The following is a 19,216-nucleotide window of genomic DNA, read 5'->3' on the forward strand; positions in this document are numbered from 1 at the left end:
GCTTTCAGGCCACTTGCTAAGTGTCTGGTGAGGTGAGAGGTAAAAACGCCAAGTGTCAAACCGCCATGAACTCCAGTCCAAGACTGAAGACGCATCGCTGCTGGAGGAAAGTCCCGGGAGGTCTGACTTAGAAAACTCCAGTTTACACCTGCGACCCGTGACCAAACGCCCGTCTGTGATGCACAGCTGAGGACCACGGCAAGGTGACTCAAGAAAACTCCGTTTAATCAACAAAGCTAACTGGGAGAACTGAAGTATTTAAACAAAACCCAAGGCTGAACCCCAATCTCTAGACCCAGAATGACTAGTCACTAGCAAAGAAAATGGTCCACGCGGGATTCCTATAGAAAACACATGTCGCAAATATTTTGCTTTTAGGAAACATAAAACAACAGTTGACGTGTGGTTTACAAATACATAATAGAAAAAAAACAACCCCTGTGAACAAAAGCCCACCAAGTGCTGGGTGTGGGGCCCCCGCCCCCCGCCCCTTACTAAAATAGGCCGTCCTGGTGAGTCGCCAGCATCCGCCGTTTCTCATCTTTTAAAAATTAAAAGTGACGGGCACGTGTGCTGTGCAGGATGGGAGAGAAATGTCTTACAAAAAGGGCCAGAGGTGGCCCGGAGCATTGGGACAAGTGGGTCTCAAGAGCCATGTTCCAGTGTCACTTCTGCTCCTCATTCTTCAGGACACAAAAGTCCGTAGGGACAGGCGCCCTGCCGGCCGTGCCCTGCTCCACTGCCCTCAATGTGAGGGAGCACTGGGCGCCTCTTCCCCTGGACACTGCCCCGTCTGAGCCCCGCGGAGTCCAGGGGTGCAGGGGTGTGCACAGCCCCTCCTTGGCCCAGGCGCTGCTGGGTGCTGGGTGCTGGGTGCTGGGTGGGCTGCCTGACCAGCGGGAAGTAAGGCATTTCCTGTCCTTCACAGCGTCGCTTTCACTTTCTCAGAAGCAACTTGGCAAAATCAGCATTGGACATCTTGGGCGCCTCAGCGGCCTCAGAGGTGGGGACTGCTGGGCGCGGGGCAGGGCCGTTCTCGGTCTGACCGGCAGCAGCACCCGGGCGTTGCAGGGCACGCGGCAGCAGAGCGAGCTGGGTCCTTCCCTTCCCCCGCCTGCAAGGACAGACACAGAACGCACCCTGAACAAGGGCTCGTGGCTCCAGACTGAATCATGAAACAAGCCAGGGGAGCCCCAAGCACCCCAAGTTAAGGATAGGGACGGGGTGGCTTCTAGTATCCGCCTCCCGGGTTCCAGCCCCACTACCGCAAAACACAAATTTAATTAAAAAAAGAGCTGTCTAAATTAGCCAGAATTAAGAGATGAAATATAAAAACAAGGCTGATGAGATGAGCCTTGTATCCTGGCTAGTAAAGGAAATGTACTCGACAAACTCTGCCTGTCCACAATTCAGACGGAGACCAGCCGGGTGCGACACACTGGTGGGAAGAAATGCCGCCATCTCATTGGCTCTTCTGTATTGGGCACAGAAGGGCATGGCCACAGCCAAGGGGGAGTCCAGCAGAACCAACTCAACCTAGACCAAGAGCAGGGAAGGGTGACGGCCAGAGATTTCCGTTTGACTGTGTTCTGGGGTGGGGTGGGTCAGCCGGGCTGGATCAATGGGCTTCTGGCTTTAATATTTTTCCCTTTTTTTCTCCCCATTTTTTCTCGAAGTCTTGCCATGTAGTCCGAGTTCCTTTAGGAACTTGGGATGGGACTGTCAGAAGCTCCCAGCATCCACACTGGGGGAGCAGCGGGCCATCTGCTGGACAGGTAGCCCTAGAACAGGCAGGTTCTAGGAGTAGGAGGAGGCAGGGGATTCCCTGCTGTGGGGCTGGAGGCGGCGTCTCTGCTGCACCTCCCCCAGTGAAACATCACTGGGTCCTCCACGCCCCCTCTATTTTGCTGTGTCATTGCTGACAGTGCCCCACCCCATCTTCATGTAACTTAACAAACGCTCACCCTAAATTTTTATTAGCCAAAATGTTTTTGTTCTGAATAACATTGTTACTGGGCCAAAAGACAGGCCAGGAGCTGGGTTTGGTTGAGACAAACCTGGAGGATAAAGCACAGCTGTCCACTGCATTATCTGAGCAAAAAACTACCATAAATAACTTTGTCTTTTGTCAAATAAAGTTGTTCTCCTTTTTGTTTATAAAAAAAAAAAAAAAAAAAACCCAAGGCTGCCATCTCTTGGACGCTACTGTGTGACCATGCCATCCTGTCAGCCCCACGAGGAGAAGAGAAAAGCCCAGCTCCTGTGGAAATGACAGCTACAACCCAGGAACAGCAAGCAGGACAGTCATCGGGTTTTATCTTCAGGCTAATCAGCAAAGGGGACTTCAAAATAACTCCTGCCTCAGCGCTTTTCACTTCAGAATGAACGACACATGTAAACTGGCAAACAGCAGCAGGCCTGCCTCCCAGGCCCACGCCCTCTGGGACTCGCTGGGGAGCCCGTGCTCTAGCAGAAAAACCCCAGGATCACTGGAGGAGCAGCGGGGCCTGGCCTCCTGAAGCCAGATTTAAAGTTAGGTAGTCAGTGTAGTTAGGTAAATCGGGTCTAATACCGAGTGAAATCTAAAATGGAGGCCATGCTGGGAATGACTCAGGGAAAACAGGACAACTCATGGAATGTTAATAAAGTTCCGAAAAGGCCCTAGGCCAAAGTCCACCTGGAAGAAATGTTAATGAGCAGCCCCCAACAGATTTGAAGACAGCCCATCCCAAAGAAATGTTAATGAAGCCCAGGATACAGCCCCCAACAGATTTGGAGATAGCCCATCCCAAAGAAATGTTAATGAACAGCAAACTTGACTCGGAAATGCCTAGATTACTTCTTTGGCTCACCTGTGTCCCACCCCTCCAACCTACATTCCTGAAAGAACTATAAAAAGGGGAGACAACTGCACTTCCACGGATTCCACCTTCTGGGTCCCCTTCTTCCTCTGGGAGAAGTCTTTTCTTCTGTCCTTTAATAAATTTCTAATCTCTACTCTGACCTTGCCTCGGCGTGCTTCTTTGGTGTTATTCTTCAACATCAGGGAGCAAGAACTCGTCACCGGTCAACAGCGGTAACACTCCCGTCCTGACTCCCCAGACCTCCCAGCCCTGGAGGCCCCCTGCCGCATGCTGCCAGCACAAGCCCCACCAGACTGGCAAGGGACACTTACGCTCCATATATCTGCCGTGGCACCATGGGGCCACCTGGTGCTCTCCTGGCCTCTGGCTTCTCTGGAACTTTCCTCTGAGGGGGGTTACTGATGGCCACTTTGATGACATTCTCTTTGACTGTCATGCCGTCCATCTTCATCACAGCCTGCGAAGCCTGGGACTCATTTTCATATTCCACGTAGGCCAGACCCTGGGGGGAAGAGACCAGGGCTGTCAGGCGCACAGACCCAGGACGCAACGTCCTCCCAGGGCCAGGGAGCCTGGCGTCCTCGGGAAAGCAGCAGACAGCCCATCAGCTGGTCCCCTCCCCACTGCTGACACCCACTGTCCACAGTTCACTCCAGGCCCCACTCGGCTTCACTACGACCCTCCTGATTTTCACACCAGAAAAACCTTTCTGGGATCGGCACACCCTGGGCTTGCTCAGAAGAAAAAGAGATGGGCGAAACCCCGAGGAGGAGAATCAGAGGGCGCGGGGGTCCTCTTCAGTGCCCTCAGTGTCTTCAGTTCTCAACCTGACTGGGGGTGAGGTTTGAAAAGAAATCCAAAATCATGCTTAAAAACACGACTTGAGAGGCTGGGATTGTGGCTCAGCACGTGCGAGGCTCTGGGTTCGATCCTCAGCACCACATAAAAATAAACAGACAAAATAAAGGTATTATGTCCAACCACACCAAAAAAATATATTTAAAAAAAAAAAAACACTACTTGAAATGTGGTGCAAAAGGGCCAAGGGCAGAGGCACACGCCTGAGGCCCTAGCCACTTGAAAGGCTGAGGCAGGAGGATCACTCAAGCACAATAATTGGAGACCAGCCTAGATGACACACCAAGACCCCGACTCAAAGAAACACACCCGTGGGCTGGGCTGGGGCTCAGAGGGAGAGCACTTGCCTAGCACAGGTGAGGCACTGGGTTCCATCCTCAGCACCACATAAAAATAAATTTAAAAATAAAGGTATTATGTGAAAAAACACATGTATCATTAAAAAAAAAATACGCACATATACACACATATGCCTGTATATACATGTAGGTGTGCATACACACACGCACATGGTGCAAGAGAAATTAACAGGATGTGGAGGGACAGGAGGGAGGGGGGAAGAGCAGACCAGTGGAGGGACTACGGGCACTGGCTGGAGGCCCGGGAAGGAGAAGAGTGTGGGGGGGTGACACTGCAGCCAGGGGCCACACTGTGGCTTCTACGAAAGCTAAAACTTACTTTCCAAATGCCTTTTTCATTTTTGGTACATTTGTTACTTAAAGTTAGTCCAATCCACATGGAAGTGCAGCCAAGCGAGCTCCTCCTCCCACCATATCCCCACCCTGTCTTAGGAGACAAGCCAGGAGCCCCTCAGCTCAGAAGGCTAGGCGTCATCTGCGCCAACACAGACCTTTGGTTTGCCAGCCCGGTTGGTGACCAGCCTGAGGTCCTTCACAGTGCCATGGGCCTTACAGATGTCCTCCAGTTCCTCTTTAGTGCAGGAGAAGGGCAGGCCGGAGATGAAGAGCTTGTGTTTCTCCAGGGCAGTGCTGTACCGGAACACCTGGGGGAGGGCGGGAAGGGAGGACACCCGTCAGGCCAGGCAGCGCGACTTGGTCACCGGGGGCACGCCCCGCCAGGCAGCCCAGAGCCGGACCTGGGATTGGAACCTAGTAACCGAGTCGCCTGGCAAGTCACTTCAGGCCTCAATTTTTCCTCCAAAAAATGGCAAGAATAAGAGCAGCCATTTGCAGAGGACGGGTGAGCAGCCACAGCAGCACAGTCTCCTGCCACTCAGCACCCATCGTCACCACCACCTAGTCAGCTGGTCCAGCTCAGGACACCGGGCCCTGCGTCGGTGCCCACATAGACCAGCTCCCTGCGGGGCGGCGGGTGGAACCCGAGCACGGGGGAGCATGCGGAGCGCAACCCTCCATAGCAGACCTTAAAATCGGGGTTCTTGCTCTTATCCACACAGGGGGACACGAACATCGGCCTCCCTTCCATGTTCTTCCGATCCAGCTCCAGGGCCTTCCGGGCAGACTGCTCTTCTTTGAACTCCACGTAGCAGTAGCCTCGAAAGTCCCCGCGGTTGCTGAACACGGGCCGGATCTCCACCACCTCCCCGCAGGCCTCGAAGAGAGGCCGGAGCTTGGCAGCGGGCTCCCCCATGCTGTAGGGCAGGTTGCTGACAAAGACGGTGACGCTGTCCTTGCTGCTGTCGTGCAGCACCTTGGGCACCTCCCGCCTCAGGGCAGCGGCCTTCTCCTTCTGCTTGGAGGGGGGGCCGACGTCCACAGGGGCAGGCTTCTCGGGGAGCCCCTTCTCCTGGCCCGCGTCTGGCTCTGGCCCGGCCGAGGCCACGCTGTTCTCCACCCTCCTTCGCTTGGAAGGCTGCTCTGCAGGTGGCAAAAGACAAGCGGCGATGGTTGGCTGTCCATCGGCTGCCCGCCTTCAGCACGCAGCTCGGGGACCCCTCTCCCGCCACAGACAGGAGTCTGCAGCAGACACCAGGGTGGCCGGCCCCAGCCCCTGGAGGTCTTCCATGACCCTGCTGACCTGCCCCGCAATTTTCTGAGCCCCCATTACAATGCAGTGCATGGGCCACATCATGGGGAAGTAATGACAAATCCCCACCTACACTCTTATTAATTGCAGGGGTGGTCAGAGGCCCGCCTCGGGTCAGCAGGGTCCCTCTACCCTCCCACAGAGCCCGGGCAGCACAAGGGCAGACCTAAAAGCCACACAGAAACCACACCCGGTAAAGGACGTGCAGGTGCCACAGAGACACCTGGAAAGCACAGCCTCGGGCCTTCTTCCCACGACACTCTAGGCGCTGCCTCGTGTCCTGCAACAGACCCTCCCCACGGCCCTGCAGAGGGCCAACAGGCCTCGTCTCCACGCAGCCCTCCCATCGGTCCCCCTGCTGCTCCCTGAAGGCACCTGGGCCCTCGAGCTGCATTCAACAGCTCCCCCAGCTGCATGGCTGGCCTGTCCCCACCACTGCCTCGGCCCCTCTGCCAGCATCTGGGATCACACCCAATCCTGCGCTCTCAGAGCAGAGCTGTCCATGCAGCCATGTTCCCTCGCAGCTCTCTGGCCGGGGCTCCTCCTCCCTGTCCTGGCCCAGAAGCTGCATCCCTTCTCCCACAAAGCCTCCTGGCAGGGAACTGAGCCTGGCGCCTCTGGCCTCCACCTGGATCTCAACCTCCCCACAGTCCTGACTGCTCCCAAGTCCATCCACCTTACCCTGTAACTTGGGGGCTCTGAGGGCAGTGGCCACAGTCAGTCACTTCTGAAGGCCCAAATAGGTGTGCAAGAAACGCCAACGGAATGGAGGCTACGTCTGCACCTCCCTCTGTGGCCACAGCTACGCTAGGGAAACACTCAGAGGCCCTAATGTCCCAAGACGATTCTTCACTGTGACAGGACTGCCCTGGATCAATTCAGACCTCACCTGCCAGGAAAGACCAGCTGGGCGCCCGGCCTCAACACCACCAGGGGCTGGGCCAGGAGGCGCCTGTGGGGCACAGCGGCTGGTGCTGGCACTGGAGCCCAGTGGGAGGGGGACTTAGGTACATGGGTTGGTGACAGGGGCACAGCTTGGGATAAAGCAGTCAGGATGGGAGGGAGAGGAAGACACCCAGGCAGGAGGGCCCTGGGCATGGCCTGACAGGACATGAAGCCCAAGTGCTGGGCACACCGGCTGTGGAGGGCAGCACCCAGAGCGGGCACGGGAGGCCCAGAGGCGAGGGGAGCAGCAGGCCAGGAGCCGGGCACACAGCCAGGGGACAGACAGCGCAGGTGAGCATGCTGAGGGTGACAGGAGCAGGTTTCTCAGGTGAGAGAAGGGCACGGTGAGCACTAGACGGCAGAGAACCGGAAGGAACCCTGTGGTGTGGACTCGGGGTTCCCAGGACCCGCGTTACACAAGTTCCACGCAAACAGGTGTCCCCAGCACGAGCACTCAGAGGTCTGGGAGCACAATCCCCAACAGCAGTGAGGACATCTGGCACCTGCCAAGTGCCACGCAGTGTCCCTGGAGAACAGGGACCCTAGGCTGGGCCACAAGGGGAAGCACTGCCTGAAAGGACACAAGGGGTGAGACCGCAAGAGCAGGTCCAAGGACATGGAGGCCCGCTAGCAGGAGCTCCTGGAGCCAAACTGGGACAAGAGCTTCAACATAAATGACCACACTAACAGACTGTAACCAAGGAAACCGGGGTCCATGATCCCTGTGACACGGAGGAGGACTCAGAAGTGAAGAGAACCGGATCTTATCTCCTCTCAATAAGGCAGAGGCCCGTCAGAAGAAAAGAGCAAGCCAGCAGGCGCCACCTCAGTCACATCACCAAGGTGACCCAAATCACATGCCACCGGAAGGGATTCGATGGGAAGGTGCTATTCCTGCCGAAGAGGCGTGACCTGACTGGGCATGAGGGCCATCAGGAAACCCACACGGAGGAACCTTCTCCAAGTAACTGGCCTGACTTCAAGTGTCCTGGTCAAGAGAGCCAAAGGGACATTGCAGACTGGAGGAGCCTCGAGACACGGGACAGCTCAACACAAAACTAGATCCTCATATTGAAAGGACACCAGCAGCACCAAAGGCAGGCACTGGGGGGTCTGAGGATCCACAGGCAGGAATGGAGGTGAGCTGCTCCTGGCTCTTGGTTTGGGGGGTTGGAGTACCAGGGACTGAGCCCAGGGGTGCTTAACCACTAAGCCACACCTCAGCTCTTTTTGCTTTCTATTCAAAATCTGTGCCCCCTGCCTCGGCCTCCCGAGTCGCTGGGATTACAGACGGGCAGCACCATGCCCAGCTGGGCCCCGATGGCGGCCAGGTTTGCGGGACACGCTCTGAGAAGTCCACAGGCGGTGGGCAGCGTGCGGACACATGGCCTCAAGTGGGCTGGGGAGAAAGTCTTTGTACCCTTTTTGCGAATTCTCTGGAGGTTTGGGGGTGTCAAGGTAAAGCCTCTGAGCAGCCCTCTACCTTCGCCGTCCTCGCCCCACTCCTTGCCCTCCTCGGCCTTGCGCTTGTCCCCGCCGCCGCCCGGCTGCTGCTTCTTTCTCAAGGCTTTCTTCTCCGCTCGCACCCTCTTGCGCTGCTCCGCCTTCTCCTCTTCCTGCTGCGCCAGGGCCGCCTCCTTCTCTGCAGCCTGGAAGGGAAGGGGCAATGTTGTCTATGTTAAACGTAATGGACATTATTTTTAAAGAATATTTAAGAACCTATTTCTTGGCTGGGGATACAGCTCAGTTGGTAGAGCACTTGCCCTGCCTCGGCTTGTGAGAGGAGGGGACAGGGAAGGGGAAGGGCAGACAGGTGGGCAGGCGCTGCCAGCAGCCCCACCCCGGCACCCAAGGCCCGCAGGGTCTGGACCTCAAACCCATGCTCACAACGCCCTCAGCCTGTCCCCAAGAGGAAAGAGAAATTGGTCCACAGGACCAGGGTCCCTAGCAAGGCCGACAGAAGCTCCTTCTCATTCTTTCCCATCTATCCCCATGAGTTTGGGGGCCAAAATTCCCCCAGTACATTGTTAAAGCCAAAGTGTTCAGTGAATGTAAAAAGATACAGCTGAAACACTGATTCAGTATTTTATACCTCACAGGCCTATGGCTCACGTGCATCTCTTATGAAGGCCTAAAGGTTTTGAAGAGAAACACCCACACCAAACAGGCAAGAGCTCGAGGGGCTCCAGAGACCCCGTTACCTTCACCCTCTGCTCGGTCACGCGCGCCAACCGGGTCTCAGTTTTCTGAACAGCTATGTCCCAGTCTTCTAAAGTACCTTGATGGGAAGAGAAGCAAAAGTTGACTCCTTCTGTTTTTGAAGGACTTAAAAACAAACATTTGTCTGATTTTCCCACACCTCCAGAAGCCACCTCTCCCTAATCACAAGAACTGGAGAGTTCCTCATTTTAAAAAATTTAATTCACGTAGGCTTCAAGTTTAGAATTCAAATCGTCCCAGATATGCTTCAATTGCCCCTTTTATGACTTGAAAGCCAGGATCTGACCTCTTATGGCAAAGATCATGAAAATACTCGGATATGAAAGGTCACGAGACATTTGCACTAAGACTGAACAATGTTAAGAGTGACCAAATGTTGCAGAGCTGTTCCTGTTGCTGTCTGGGGGTCTGATCTCCAAGACTGAGGCTCACACCCCCAAACCACACAAATGCCCGCAGATAAATTCTCGTTGGTCCCTCCTGGCTCTCGTTCATCTCCACAAAGGACACGGGCGTGACGCCAGAACTCAGGGGCTGCTGCCGCTCTGAGCACCCTGGCACTGCACACAACACGCTCGCTAGAGCAGAGCTCTCCACCAAGGGACATCTGACAGCGTGGGCAGGCATGTTTGACTGTCATGGTTGGCTGGGGCGAGGGCTGCTAAAGCTTCTAACAGGCACAGGCCAGAATGTGGCTAAGTGTCCCATAACATACAGGACAGCACAGAGCGCCACAAGAAGCCCTGAGCTGGGGCCACACCTCAGAGCCTGGCAGCTGGAGACTGAGCAGAGTCCCAGGGCTTACTCCCTCCGTAAGGCCTCACGACAGCACCACCTGCCAGGCTGTGTCATGGCCACTGCCACAGGGCCACAGTTGGTCCTTACAGACCATAAAGATGCTCCCACTGGAGACAGAGCCACAAACAGGTGGAATCCAAGCCCGTCGGGGCCGAGGTCGCACCTTCCATCCTCTCCATGGTGAGCAGCACCTCACACACGTGCTCGGGGTAGTCGCTGGTGCACTGCACGGCCCGGTGCAGAGCCTTGCGGCAATGCTGTGTGTCGCCGTGCGCCCTAGGACAAGAAGCAGAGAGTTGCTGCCACCAGGGTGTAAAGCAAAGTGCACAGGAAGGGAGGGCTGCTTCCACGGTGGGTTCCCCAGACACTAGTTTCCCAGGGGACCCCGCTTTCCTCCTGCCTCCACCAGTCCCCTCAGCCGCCCAGGGAGGCATTCTCGGGACCGCCCTGCAGGTACCCCTGGACAATGTCCCCAGGGTGCAGTCAGCAGCCAGGGTGTCCGTCTCTGTAGCACATGGAGGTGCAACACGTGGGGCAGAGGCCCAGCAGGTCTAGTCACTTGACAAGAGAAATCCCACGCAGTCCAACCAGGGGGACGCACCCGCCACGCCTTCAGTCAGAGCATTTGGTGGTGACGTGGAAAGACGCCACCAGTCGCGACACACGAAACAAGCCTTTAACCTCAGTTATGTTCCCATTTGTTTTTTTAAAAGTACCAAAGTACACAAATATTGTGAAAATGGATTAAGACACTCAGAAAAAATTCAGAGTGTGGTTCCCAAAGTATGACCCATGTACCCCAAGATCTCTAGGCTCCAGGGGGTCTGCAAAGTCAGAGGACCAAAATGTCACTGGATTTGTTCACTGTGTGACATTTGCATGGTGGCTCTTCATACAAAGTAAGGCAGACACACCTGTTTAACATTATGTGAGACACACTGGGAAGTACACATAAAGCACCTCTGCTGACACTGAAGGACAAAGAAAAGTGTTGCAAAGAAAAGCGTGTGGCATTATTTGAGTCGCGACCTGAATTGGTCACTTTTTTTTTCACAGAACAGTTTTTACTTGAAAGAACAGCTGAACGACAAGCTATGGGCACTGAGACTGTGTTTCTCATGTTACTTCCGAAAATTAATGAAGTCAGTCTGCCACACCAGAGAAAACCACTCATGCCACTTGTTGCCAGTGATAAAATCTGAGCTGCTAGCTGGGCAAGCTCGGCACGCCGTCACCCCAGCACCTCGAGGCTGAGGCAAGAGGAGCGTAAATTCAAAGCCAGCCTCAGCCACTTCAAGAGGCCCTAAGCATTTAGCAAGACCCTGACTCTAAATAAAAAGGGCTGGGGATGTGGCTCAGTGGCTCACTGCCCCAGGATTTAATCCTGGAACCAAAAACAATCAGAGCTTCTAGGTGAAAATTAGAGTTTGGGAAAATCTGCATGTGCCACTGTGAGTCTGAAACATCCCTACTTAAAAGACTTTTCTACCAAGTGCAGTAAGGATGTGAACAAATACAGTGTTTTTATACTGTAGAATGAAATGTGTCAACACGTGGAAAGCTGCATGATCATCAGGCACGATGTCCAGAATCTCAGCACCGGGTACAAGTCCATGCTGGGCTGGGCTGGGGCTCAGCGGGAGAGCGCTTGCCTAGCACTTGTGAGGCGCTGGGTTTGATCCTCAGCACCACATACAAATAAATACATAAAATAAAGGTAGATTTCATCTACAACTAAAGAACAATTTTTTTTAAAAAGTCCATTCAAAGTGTGAATTAAAGCCAGGCGTGGCATCATGTGCCTGTGATCCCAGCACTGAGGCTGAGGCAGGAGGATCACTTGAGTCCAAGAGTTTGAAAGCAACCTGGGCACCATAGCAACTCTCCCCACCCACCACCACCCCACCAAAAAAAAAAAAAAAACCTAAGTGCAAACTAGACACATAGATATTAATGTAACTAATTAGGGAATATTCATTAACGTGGTTTCAACTATACATTCTAAATGACATTTAAGAACCTATTTCTTGGCTGGGGATACAGCTCAGTTGGTAGAGCACTTGCCATGCCTCACATGCATAAGGCCCCGGGTTCAATCCCCAGCACCACCATAAAAAATAAACAAATAGATACTACATATTTATTTCATTATTTGTACATAAAAATGATATTTATTTTATTATTTATAAATACTGAGATCTGTGTTTCACATATTTATATTTATTTACATTGATTTGTTTATTTGCTTATTTATTTTGTGGTGCTGGACACTGTGCATGCAAGGTCTCTACCAACTGAGCTATATTCCCAGCCTATGATCTTTAATTAAAAAAAAAAAAAAAAAAAAAGAACTTAAGTAATTACTTAAACCAGGCATGGTGGCACACTCTTATAATCCCAGCAGCTCCAGAGGCTGAGACAGGAGGATTACAAATCCAAAGCCTCAGCAACCTAGCAAGGCTGTCTCAAAATATAAAATGAAAAAGGGCTGGGGGTGTGGCTTAGAGGTTCAATCCCTGATTTAAAAAAAAAAAAAAAAAAAAAACTATTACTTGTTGCATTCAGCCAAGTCTGGAAGGAGAATATCTACCATTAACTGAAAGACTACTAAACAGCCCTTTCTTTCCTAACCTCATCGGTGTGAGGCCAAATTCTCTTTATACTTTCCAATGAGAATAATCATAGCAGATGAAGAAACAGAAAAATTCAGCTGTCTTCCATTAAGCGAACTGAAGAGACAGCAAAAAGAGAAGACCGTACCACTTTTCTCATTAAACTGTTTTAGAGTTTGGAAAACAATCATTTCTCCAAGAAATGTTGTTTATGTTAAATGTAATGGACATTATTTTTAAAGAATTAACAAAAAATATTTTAAATTTCTGTTTTTCTAATTGGATGGATATTGATATAATCCACACAGATGAAAGCTCTTTGGGGCCTCCCAGTTTTAACAGAGTAAGGGGATGCTGCGACCAAAAGGCGTGAGAACCGCTAATCTAGAGAAAGCTCCAAAAGTGGCCCTCTCTGGGGTCAGGGTAAGAATGTCCATCACAGATTTTTCTATCATATATTTTTGTCTCTGTGCTTTTTCAACTTGAGCACAGTTGCTTTTTTAAATAAGGGAAATAATAAAACACTCAAAAAAGGAACATAGTAGTATAGAAATACATATGACATGTAATATCCAAGACATACTGAACAGAATAGCCAGTCACATTCTCTGTCCCTTCCCCATGTGATAAATATTAGTGGACAGATCGTCTAATTCCAAGTTTTAAAGGTTTGAAAATTATGTATGCTACAACTGCCTTTCCATTTTAAAGAAATCTGAGCACCAAAAAGTCTCAAAAAATACACCCCAAAACCCTAACAAACAAGCTAGAGATGTAGCTCAGTGACAGAGAGCTTGTCTGGCATGGCGAGGTCCTGGGCTGTGTCCCTACTGCCACAAAAATAAACATGAACTGACCCTGGTTAAGTATGAGTCACAAGTTTTCAATTACTTTGAATTTCCTTCTCTTTGCTTTTTAGTGCTATTTTCTTATAAAATCAAATATGATTTTTTTAAAAGATCCCAAAAGAGTCAAACAAAATATTCATGTCCAAATAAAAGAACAAAGAATTAAAAAAAAAAAAAAAAGAGCCCCATGGCCTGAAGAGTCCCCCACAAAATGCTGTTAGCTTCTCCAGCTCCGCCCACTGGTCAGACAGGGATAAGGACGGCCAAGGCAGCAGGAGGCGGTTACCTTTCCAGGTTGTAGTACTCCAGCCACATGTTGGCGTACTTGGCGTTTCCTTTGGTCATGATGTTGTCCCAGAGCTCCCGAGCTTTCTGCATGTTATTGCACAGTCGTGCCTGCGAGGCAGCAGCAAGCCCAGTGAGGAAGGACCCGGCCATCCCGACATCAGCACTGTCACAAAGCCTGCTCACAGACATGCCTGAGGAGCCCCCCACTGCTACCAGCCTCGCATGCACTCCGGAGGGTTCCAGGCTTCCCCCTGTGACAACAGGCCAACCACTGGTACCCTCTGCTGCGGCAAGCCTCAGAGGACCTGCCGAGGCCTCTTGTGAACAGAGCGGCACACTCCAGCGCCCCCTCAACAGCATGGGAGGAGGGTCATTTGCTTTCTGTTTCTACTGAGCTTCATTGCAAGGGTTCAAGTTCAGAGCAATGCACAGACAGAACGACTGATCTGGCATTAGACACCAGTTAATAAGCCCCCTGACCTAAGGCCCCTAGCCTGAGCATGTTGCCCAACCTCTCTGAGCCTGGGATCCTCGTCCTTAAAGTACCCACAAGCCAGACCACCTATACGGAAACTACCTGACAAGTGTGAGCTGCTTTGGCCTGACTCGCTCAGAGAGTACTCCATGGCTCAATCAGTTTGATGTCCCTGGATCGGAATAACATTCCCTATATCCACTCATATTTTTGCCAAATCATCCTCTTCTGCCTGGATTAAGACCTGAGCAGCACAGACAGCCTCTGTGCGACAACCACACGCAGCCCGCTCCCGCACAGGAAGCAACAAGGGAGGGGGACCTAGCACTAGAGGACCTAGCCACACGGCCCAGAGGCTGTCCCCACCAAGACAAAAACAAATGTTCAGGGTGGGGCTGGAGCTTGGGCTCAGTGGGAAAGCCCTCGCCTGGCTTATGTGAGGCCCTAGGTTCGAACCTCAGCACCACATATAAATAAACAAAATAAAAGATCCACTGACAGCTTAAAAAAAAAAAAAAAACAAATAAATGTCCACCATGCTAGGTAAATAACACAAATCCTTAAGACTCTAGAACACCCCGGGATTCTAACTGTATTCCACAACACTATTAATAAGGACCCTTCAGAGGTGAATGAAACTCAAGAAATGTCCACAGATTTACCTCGATCCTAGCCCAGTTTTGCATGATCACGCAGCTCGGATCTCCACTCTCATTGAACCCTTTAAGAATGGAATTAGTGCAAATCAGAAAGGAGTCCGAGGCAAACCCTGTTGGCTGGGCAGGCAGGGCAAAGAGGGCAGGAGGGCAGGAGGGCAGGAGGGCAGGGGGGTAGGAGGATAGGGGGGCGGGGAAGGGGGCAGGCGGGCCGGACTCACTCTCCTCGACCTCCTGCTGCAGGTGCTCCAGAGCGCGCGTGAACGCCGACCGCAGCTCCTCCAGCTCCTTGCTGGAGTCTGTTGGAAATTGCAAAAAGGGTCGTACAGAGTCACCCAGGCTGCCACTTTTTTTATTGTCATTTAATCCTATACCTGCCTGGAAACCCAACCTGCGCCTGGCATCAGGCAGAAGACCAGAAACAACAGCCCCATCCCCGCTCTTCTCATAAAAGGGAAGAATGAGATAGGGGAAGGACACAGTGGGGACAGAGGGCAGAGCCAGAGGTGCGCACAGGGGACGTGGGGAACCACAGCAGGAGGGGGTCTCCCCAAATGAGCTGGAGGCCAGAAGGAGCACGGCTGAAGGCCACCTGCACAAAATAACCACCGTGAGGTGCCCACGCACACATTGGGGTTCCTCTTTTCTTTTGGGGGAGCAGGGTTGGAGCTGGGCATCAAGCAGGGGTCCTGCAGAGAGCCAAACAGCCAAAGGACATCATCAGCCTTATTCTAAAAACTATCTGGAACTTATTGAAAAAAAAAAAAAAAGAGAGAAGAAGAAATGAAAACTGAGAGAGGAGGCTGCAGGCTGGCAGGAGCCACAGGAACCTTGGGCACCTCTCCACAGCGCACTGATGCCCGGGGGTGGGGGGTGCCAAGGCCTGGCCTGGGGAACTAAACCATGGCACCCAGGAGGTGTCGGGAGAAGCCCAATTCCAGGGAGAGCGGGTGCTGCGGTACCTTGCTTGAAGTCCACCCTCCTCCTCAGGTAATCCAGGTACGCCTGCCAGATCTCCACGTAATCGGTGGCCTGGATGAAGCCAGCATTCAAAGCCCTCTCAAAGGTCACTGAAGTTGGAGAAAAGGTCAGGATTTAGTGCCAATTCAAAAAGATGCTCATATAAACTTAATAAGCTCTGCTGACTACAGAGCACCTCATGACTTAGAAAACAGAAGTGAAATAAGCTGGAGAAAAATGCTCCAAAGGGAGGCTCACACGACACCGCAGACAGTGCTCTGGCAGGCCTCACTCCACAGACGCCCTGCAAGGAGAGTCCCGGATGGAGAATAGACCACCACTTCTTTACAAATGATCCCAATTAGTCTTAGCATGTTGGAAAGATCTAGGAGCCACCAACACAGCCAGCTTACCTCCACTCAGAGCCCCTTTGGTCACTAGTACTCAATATTCCAAGAAAACCCTAGGGAATGCTGACTTCATGACTTTTCCCAGTTCCATTTCTCAGTTGGGACAAAAAGCTCAGAAAATCTTCCCACAAAAACACACGCACCAGAAATCACTCGATGCTCAACTCCATGCCTCTCCATGGCCAGGAGGTAGCGGCTCCACAGGGCAACAGTCCAGGGGCAGTTCCTAACAGCACGGCTGTGTGCAGACAAAACCAGATCCTTCACTTTCAGCTGCCGATCCTAGGAGAAAGAAGTCCAGGGTGAGAAGACAAAATGTTCTTGTTGAGACTTCATCATCGGGCTGGGGCTGGGGCTGGGGCTCAGCTACGGAGCGCTTGCCTAGCACATGTGAGGCACTGGGTTCAAGTCTCATCACTATATATAAATAAATAAAATACAAGGTCCAGCAACAACAATAAAAAAAAAAACTTCATCATCAACTAGACACTGTCAGCACAATCAAGTGACAAGAGAAATTTCCATTATTATGTCTCTTTTGCCAGGGAAGTAGATAAGAGAGGAGTGGGTGGGGAGAACCTAGGTAAGAGAGGCTAAAAAGACATCAACCAATCCTAACATGTGAACCATGTCTGGATCCTTTTATATAAAAAGGATCTTTTGTATGTACATACAGAAATATTTCTCAATGAAATATCATTTTTGAATATGCTTCAATATAACACAAAAGGGGAAAGTAGTAAAATTAAAGATGAACCCAGAATACAGCCATAATAGTTAACCACTGTTGAAGATGAAGACGGATATATAAGCCTTCATTTTCCTAGTCTGTCTACTTTTGTTTATATTTTTTCTATAACCAAAAGTTAAAAGAAAAAAACAATCCATTATTAAGTCCTCAAGAGTAGGGATACAAGCACATTTTTTTTACACAGTTAGTGATCAATTTAAAATAACTTCAAGCCAGGCACATTGGTACACACCTATAATCTCAGCGACTCAGGAAGTCAAGGCAGGAGGATCAAAAGTATAAGGTTAGCCTCTGCAACTTAGCAAGACCCTGTCTCAAAATAATAAAAAGGATTGGGAATGTAATCTAATACCTTGAGTTGAACCCACAGCACCCCTGGCTTCCATCTCCAGTAACAAAAAATAAGATAAAAATTACCTTCAAACACGAGAAGAAATCCCTGAGCAAAGTAACAAAGAGTCTGAGAACAGAAGGATAGAGAAGGGGGACAAAGGCAGCAGGTTTCTTTTATTTTTTTGAGGAGATGGGGATTGAACCTAACAGAGTTCTATCACTGAGCTACATATTCAGCCCTTTTTATTTTCTGAGACAAGGTTTCACAAACTTTCCTAGGCTGGCCTCCAACTTATGATCCTCCTGCTTCGGCCTCCCAAGTCGCTGGGATTACAGGTGTGCATGTGCCACTGCACCCGGCACATGCAACTAACTTCTGGCCGTCTTAATGATGCCCTATAATCATATTCTGGCAAAAACAAAACAAGGCAGAATGGTTATCTTACTAGGTACTGACTGTAACGGATCCATAAGTCTGGGACGAGGCAGTTCTCCACAAGGGCCCGCTCAAAGATCAACTGAATGCGAGCAGGGTCGCCCACCTTCATCTCGAAATCGATGTACGCTTGATATTCTGCCAACCTCGGTGCCTCTGCTTGCAGCTGGAGACCAGGGAGATTGTACATAGGTTTAATTCAGTTACTGGACACTGTCAGGAAACACAAAACATCTCCAAATAAAATAAACGTTGGCAAGAGTGGCTATGCCAGGAGAAGAATCACCAAATCCTCCCTCTCGGGGCTACTCCAAGACAGGTGGGTACTTTGATGAGCACAGCCCTAGTTTTCTCCTCTGGTCCAAAGTGCCCTCTCCCGGCAACAGTTACAAAGGCTCCAAAACTGAATACATTCCTGGACCACGGGGAATTTAAAGTGGTCACCAGTCAGAAAGTGAATGAAAGAGCAATGACCGCTGCCCATCATCCTTCACCACAGAACTCACTGAGCCGCATAAGGGCAACCCAACTGGAAAAACCCCGTGCCTGTGCTGTAGCAGGTAGCTCACTCCAAACACCGGCTCCCACGGGGCACAGGCCCAGGGAAAAGACAGGGAAGCTGGGCTAGGCGCACCCAGCGACACAGGAGCAAAACTCTTTTTAGACAGCATCCTCTGATTCAACTTGTTTTTTCTTCAGCCACACTGCACTGATGGCCATGACAAAACTCAGCTGGTGAGCACTACTCCTTAACAAGGTTCGTGACGCACACGTACAACCAACCTTTACAGGTAAAGGGAGGGGGGCACCTGCAGGCTGAGCAGAGGGGGCACCTGCAGGCTGGGCAGAGGGCACGCCCTTTCTGCACAGAGACACGATGCTATAGCACCTGCCTCCTGTGTGAACCACCCAAAGTGTGCCACTGAGAACAGCAAAAACTGCTGGATTCAATAGTTTTAAATCTTCCTAAAAAATTAACAAACTGACAAAGGAACAGGAAATACTATGGAGAAAATCTAACGGAGGGCAGCAGGCTAAGCTGCTGAGGGGAGGTTGAGCTTCCGATGGCTCAGCAGACAGTAAGATCTGATCTCACAACTGTCACACTGCGAGTCTCACTGCCATCCACATCTTGCCTTCAGGGAAGCCGAGACACAGGGGCTCACTCCTCACCAGAGTCAGAGTGAGTGACAGGACCAGGGCTCACCTAGGCAGCCTAACTCGCAGTCGGTGCTCCACTCGCTGTGCCAAGAAGGACTAAAACAGAATCCAGAAGCCCACGAACCTCCAACAGGACCAACAAAGAGACAGTCTCCTCTGGACCTGTGGTAAGGACGCTGCGGACATCCAGCCAACCAAGGAGGACTTAAAGTCAGCCAGCAGGACAACAAGGCTGGCCGGGCCGAGCACTTGCCCAGAATGTGCGAGGCTCTGGGTTCCATCCCGCTGCCTGCAGCAGCAGCAGCAGCAAAGCAAAGTAGACAAAGAGGGAGGAGGAAGAGGAAGAAGAAACACGACGACCTCAACGAGCAGGAGCAACGAGCAGGAGGCCAGAGGCCGGAGGCAGGCAGTTACCTTCCCGACGGCAAGCCCAGAAGCCAGAGCCGGCCTGCTGCTGGCCAGCCACTGAGCACACAGCTGCCGGGCACCGCCTGCAGCCTGAGAGTGACCAGGGAAGCCAGACCTCCCAGACGACACTCCAGCTGGGATCTCAGCTGAGACTCCAGGATCCAAGACGGAAGGAAGGCAAAGAAA

General features: G+C 51.6%; 1 protein-coding gene across 1 annotated transcript in view; it reads right to left on the reverse strand.

Moving 5' to 3' along the window:
• Window positions 1–223: 223 nt before the first annotated feature.
• Window positions 224–19,216, reverse strand: part of Sart3 (spliceosome associated factor 3, U4/U6 recycling protein) — a 39,574-nt gene continuing 20,581 nt past the window's right edge. The window contains exons 7-19 of the mRNA XM_026409225.2: window positions 17,472–17,627; window positions 16,085–16,223; window positions 15,534–15,641; window positions 14,793–14,870; window positions 14,578–14,636; window positions 13,439–13,548; window positions 9,856–9,968; window positions 8,876–8,952; window positions 8,158–8,323; window positions 5,106–5,560; window positions 4,573–4,725; window positions 3,176–3,366; window positions 224–1,114 (exon numbers count right to left, since the gene is read on the reverse strand). Coding sequence (XP_026265010.2) covers window positions 937–1,114; window positions 3,176–3,366; window positions 4,573–4,725; window positions 5,106–5,560; window positions 8,158–8,323; window positions 8,876–8,952; window positions 9,856–9,968; window positions 13,439–13,548; window positions 14,578–14,636; window positions 14,793–14,870; window positions 15,534–15,641; window positions 16,085–16,223; window positions 17,472–17,627 — 1,983 coding nt within the window. The 3' untranslated portion in view covers window positions 224–936. The remainder of the gene's footprint in view (window positions 1,115–3,175; window positions 3,367–4,572; window positions 4,726–5,105; window positions 5,561–8,157; window positions 8,324–8,875; window positions 8,953–9,855; window positions 9,969–13,438; window positions 13,549–14,577; window positions 14,637–14,792; window positions 14,871–15,533; window positions 15,642–16,084; window positions 16,224–17,471; window positions 17,628–19,216) is intronic.

This window comes from Urocitellus parryii, chromosome 3, assembly GCF_045843805.1.
Source record: "Urocitellus parryii isolate mUroPar1 chromosome 3, mUroPar1.hap1, whole genome shotgun sequence".
Lineage (NCBI taxonomy): Eukaryota > Metazoa > Chordata > Mammalia > Rodentia > Sciuridae > Urocitellus > Urocitellus parryii.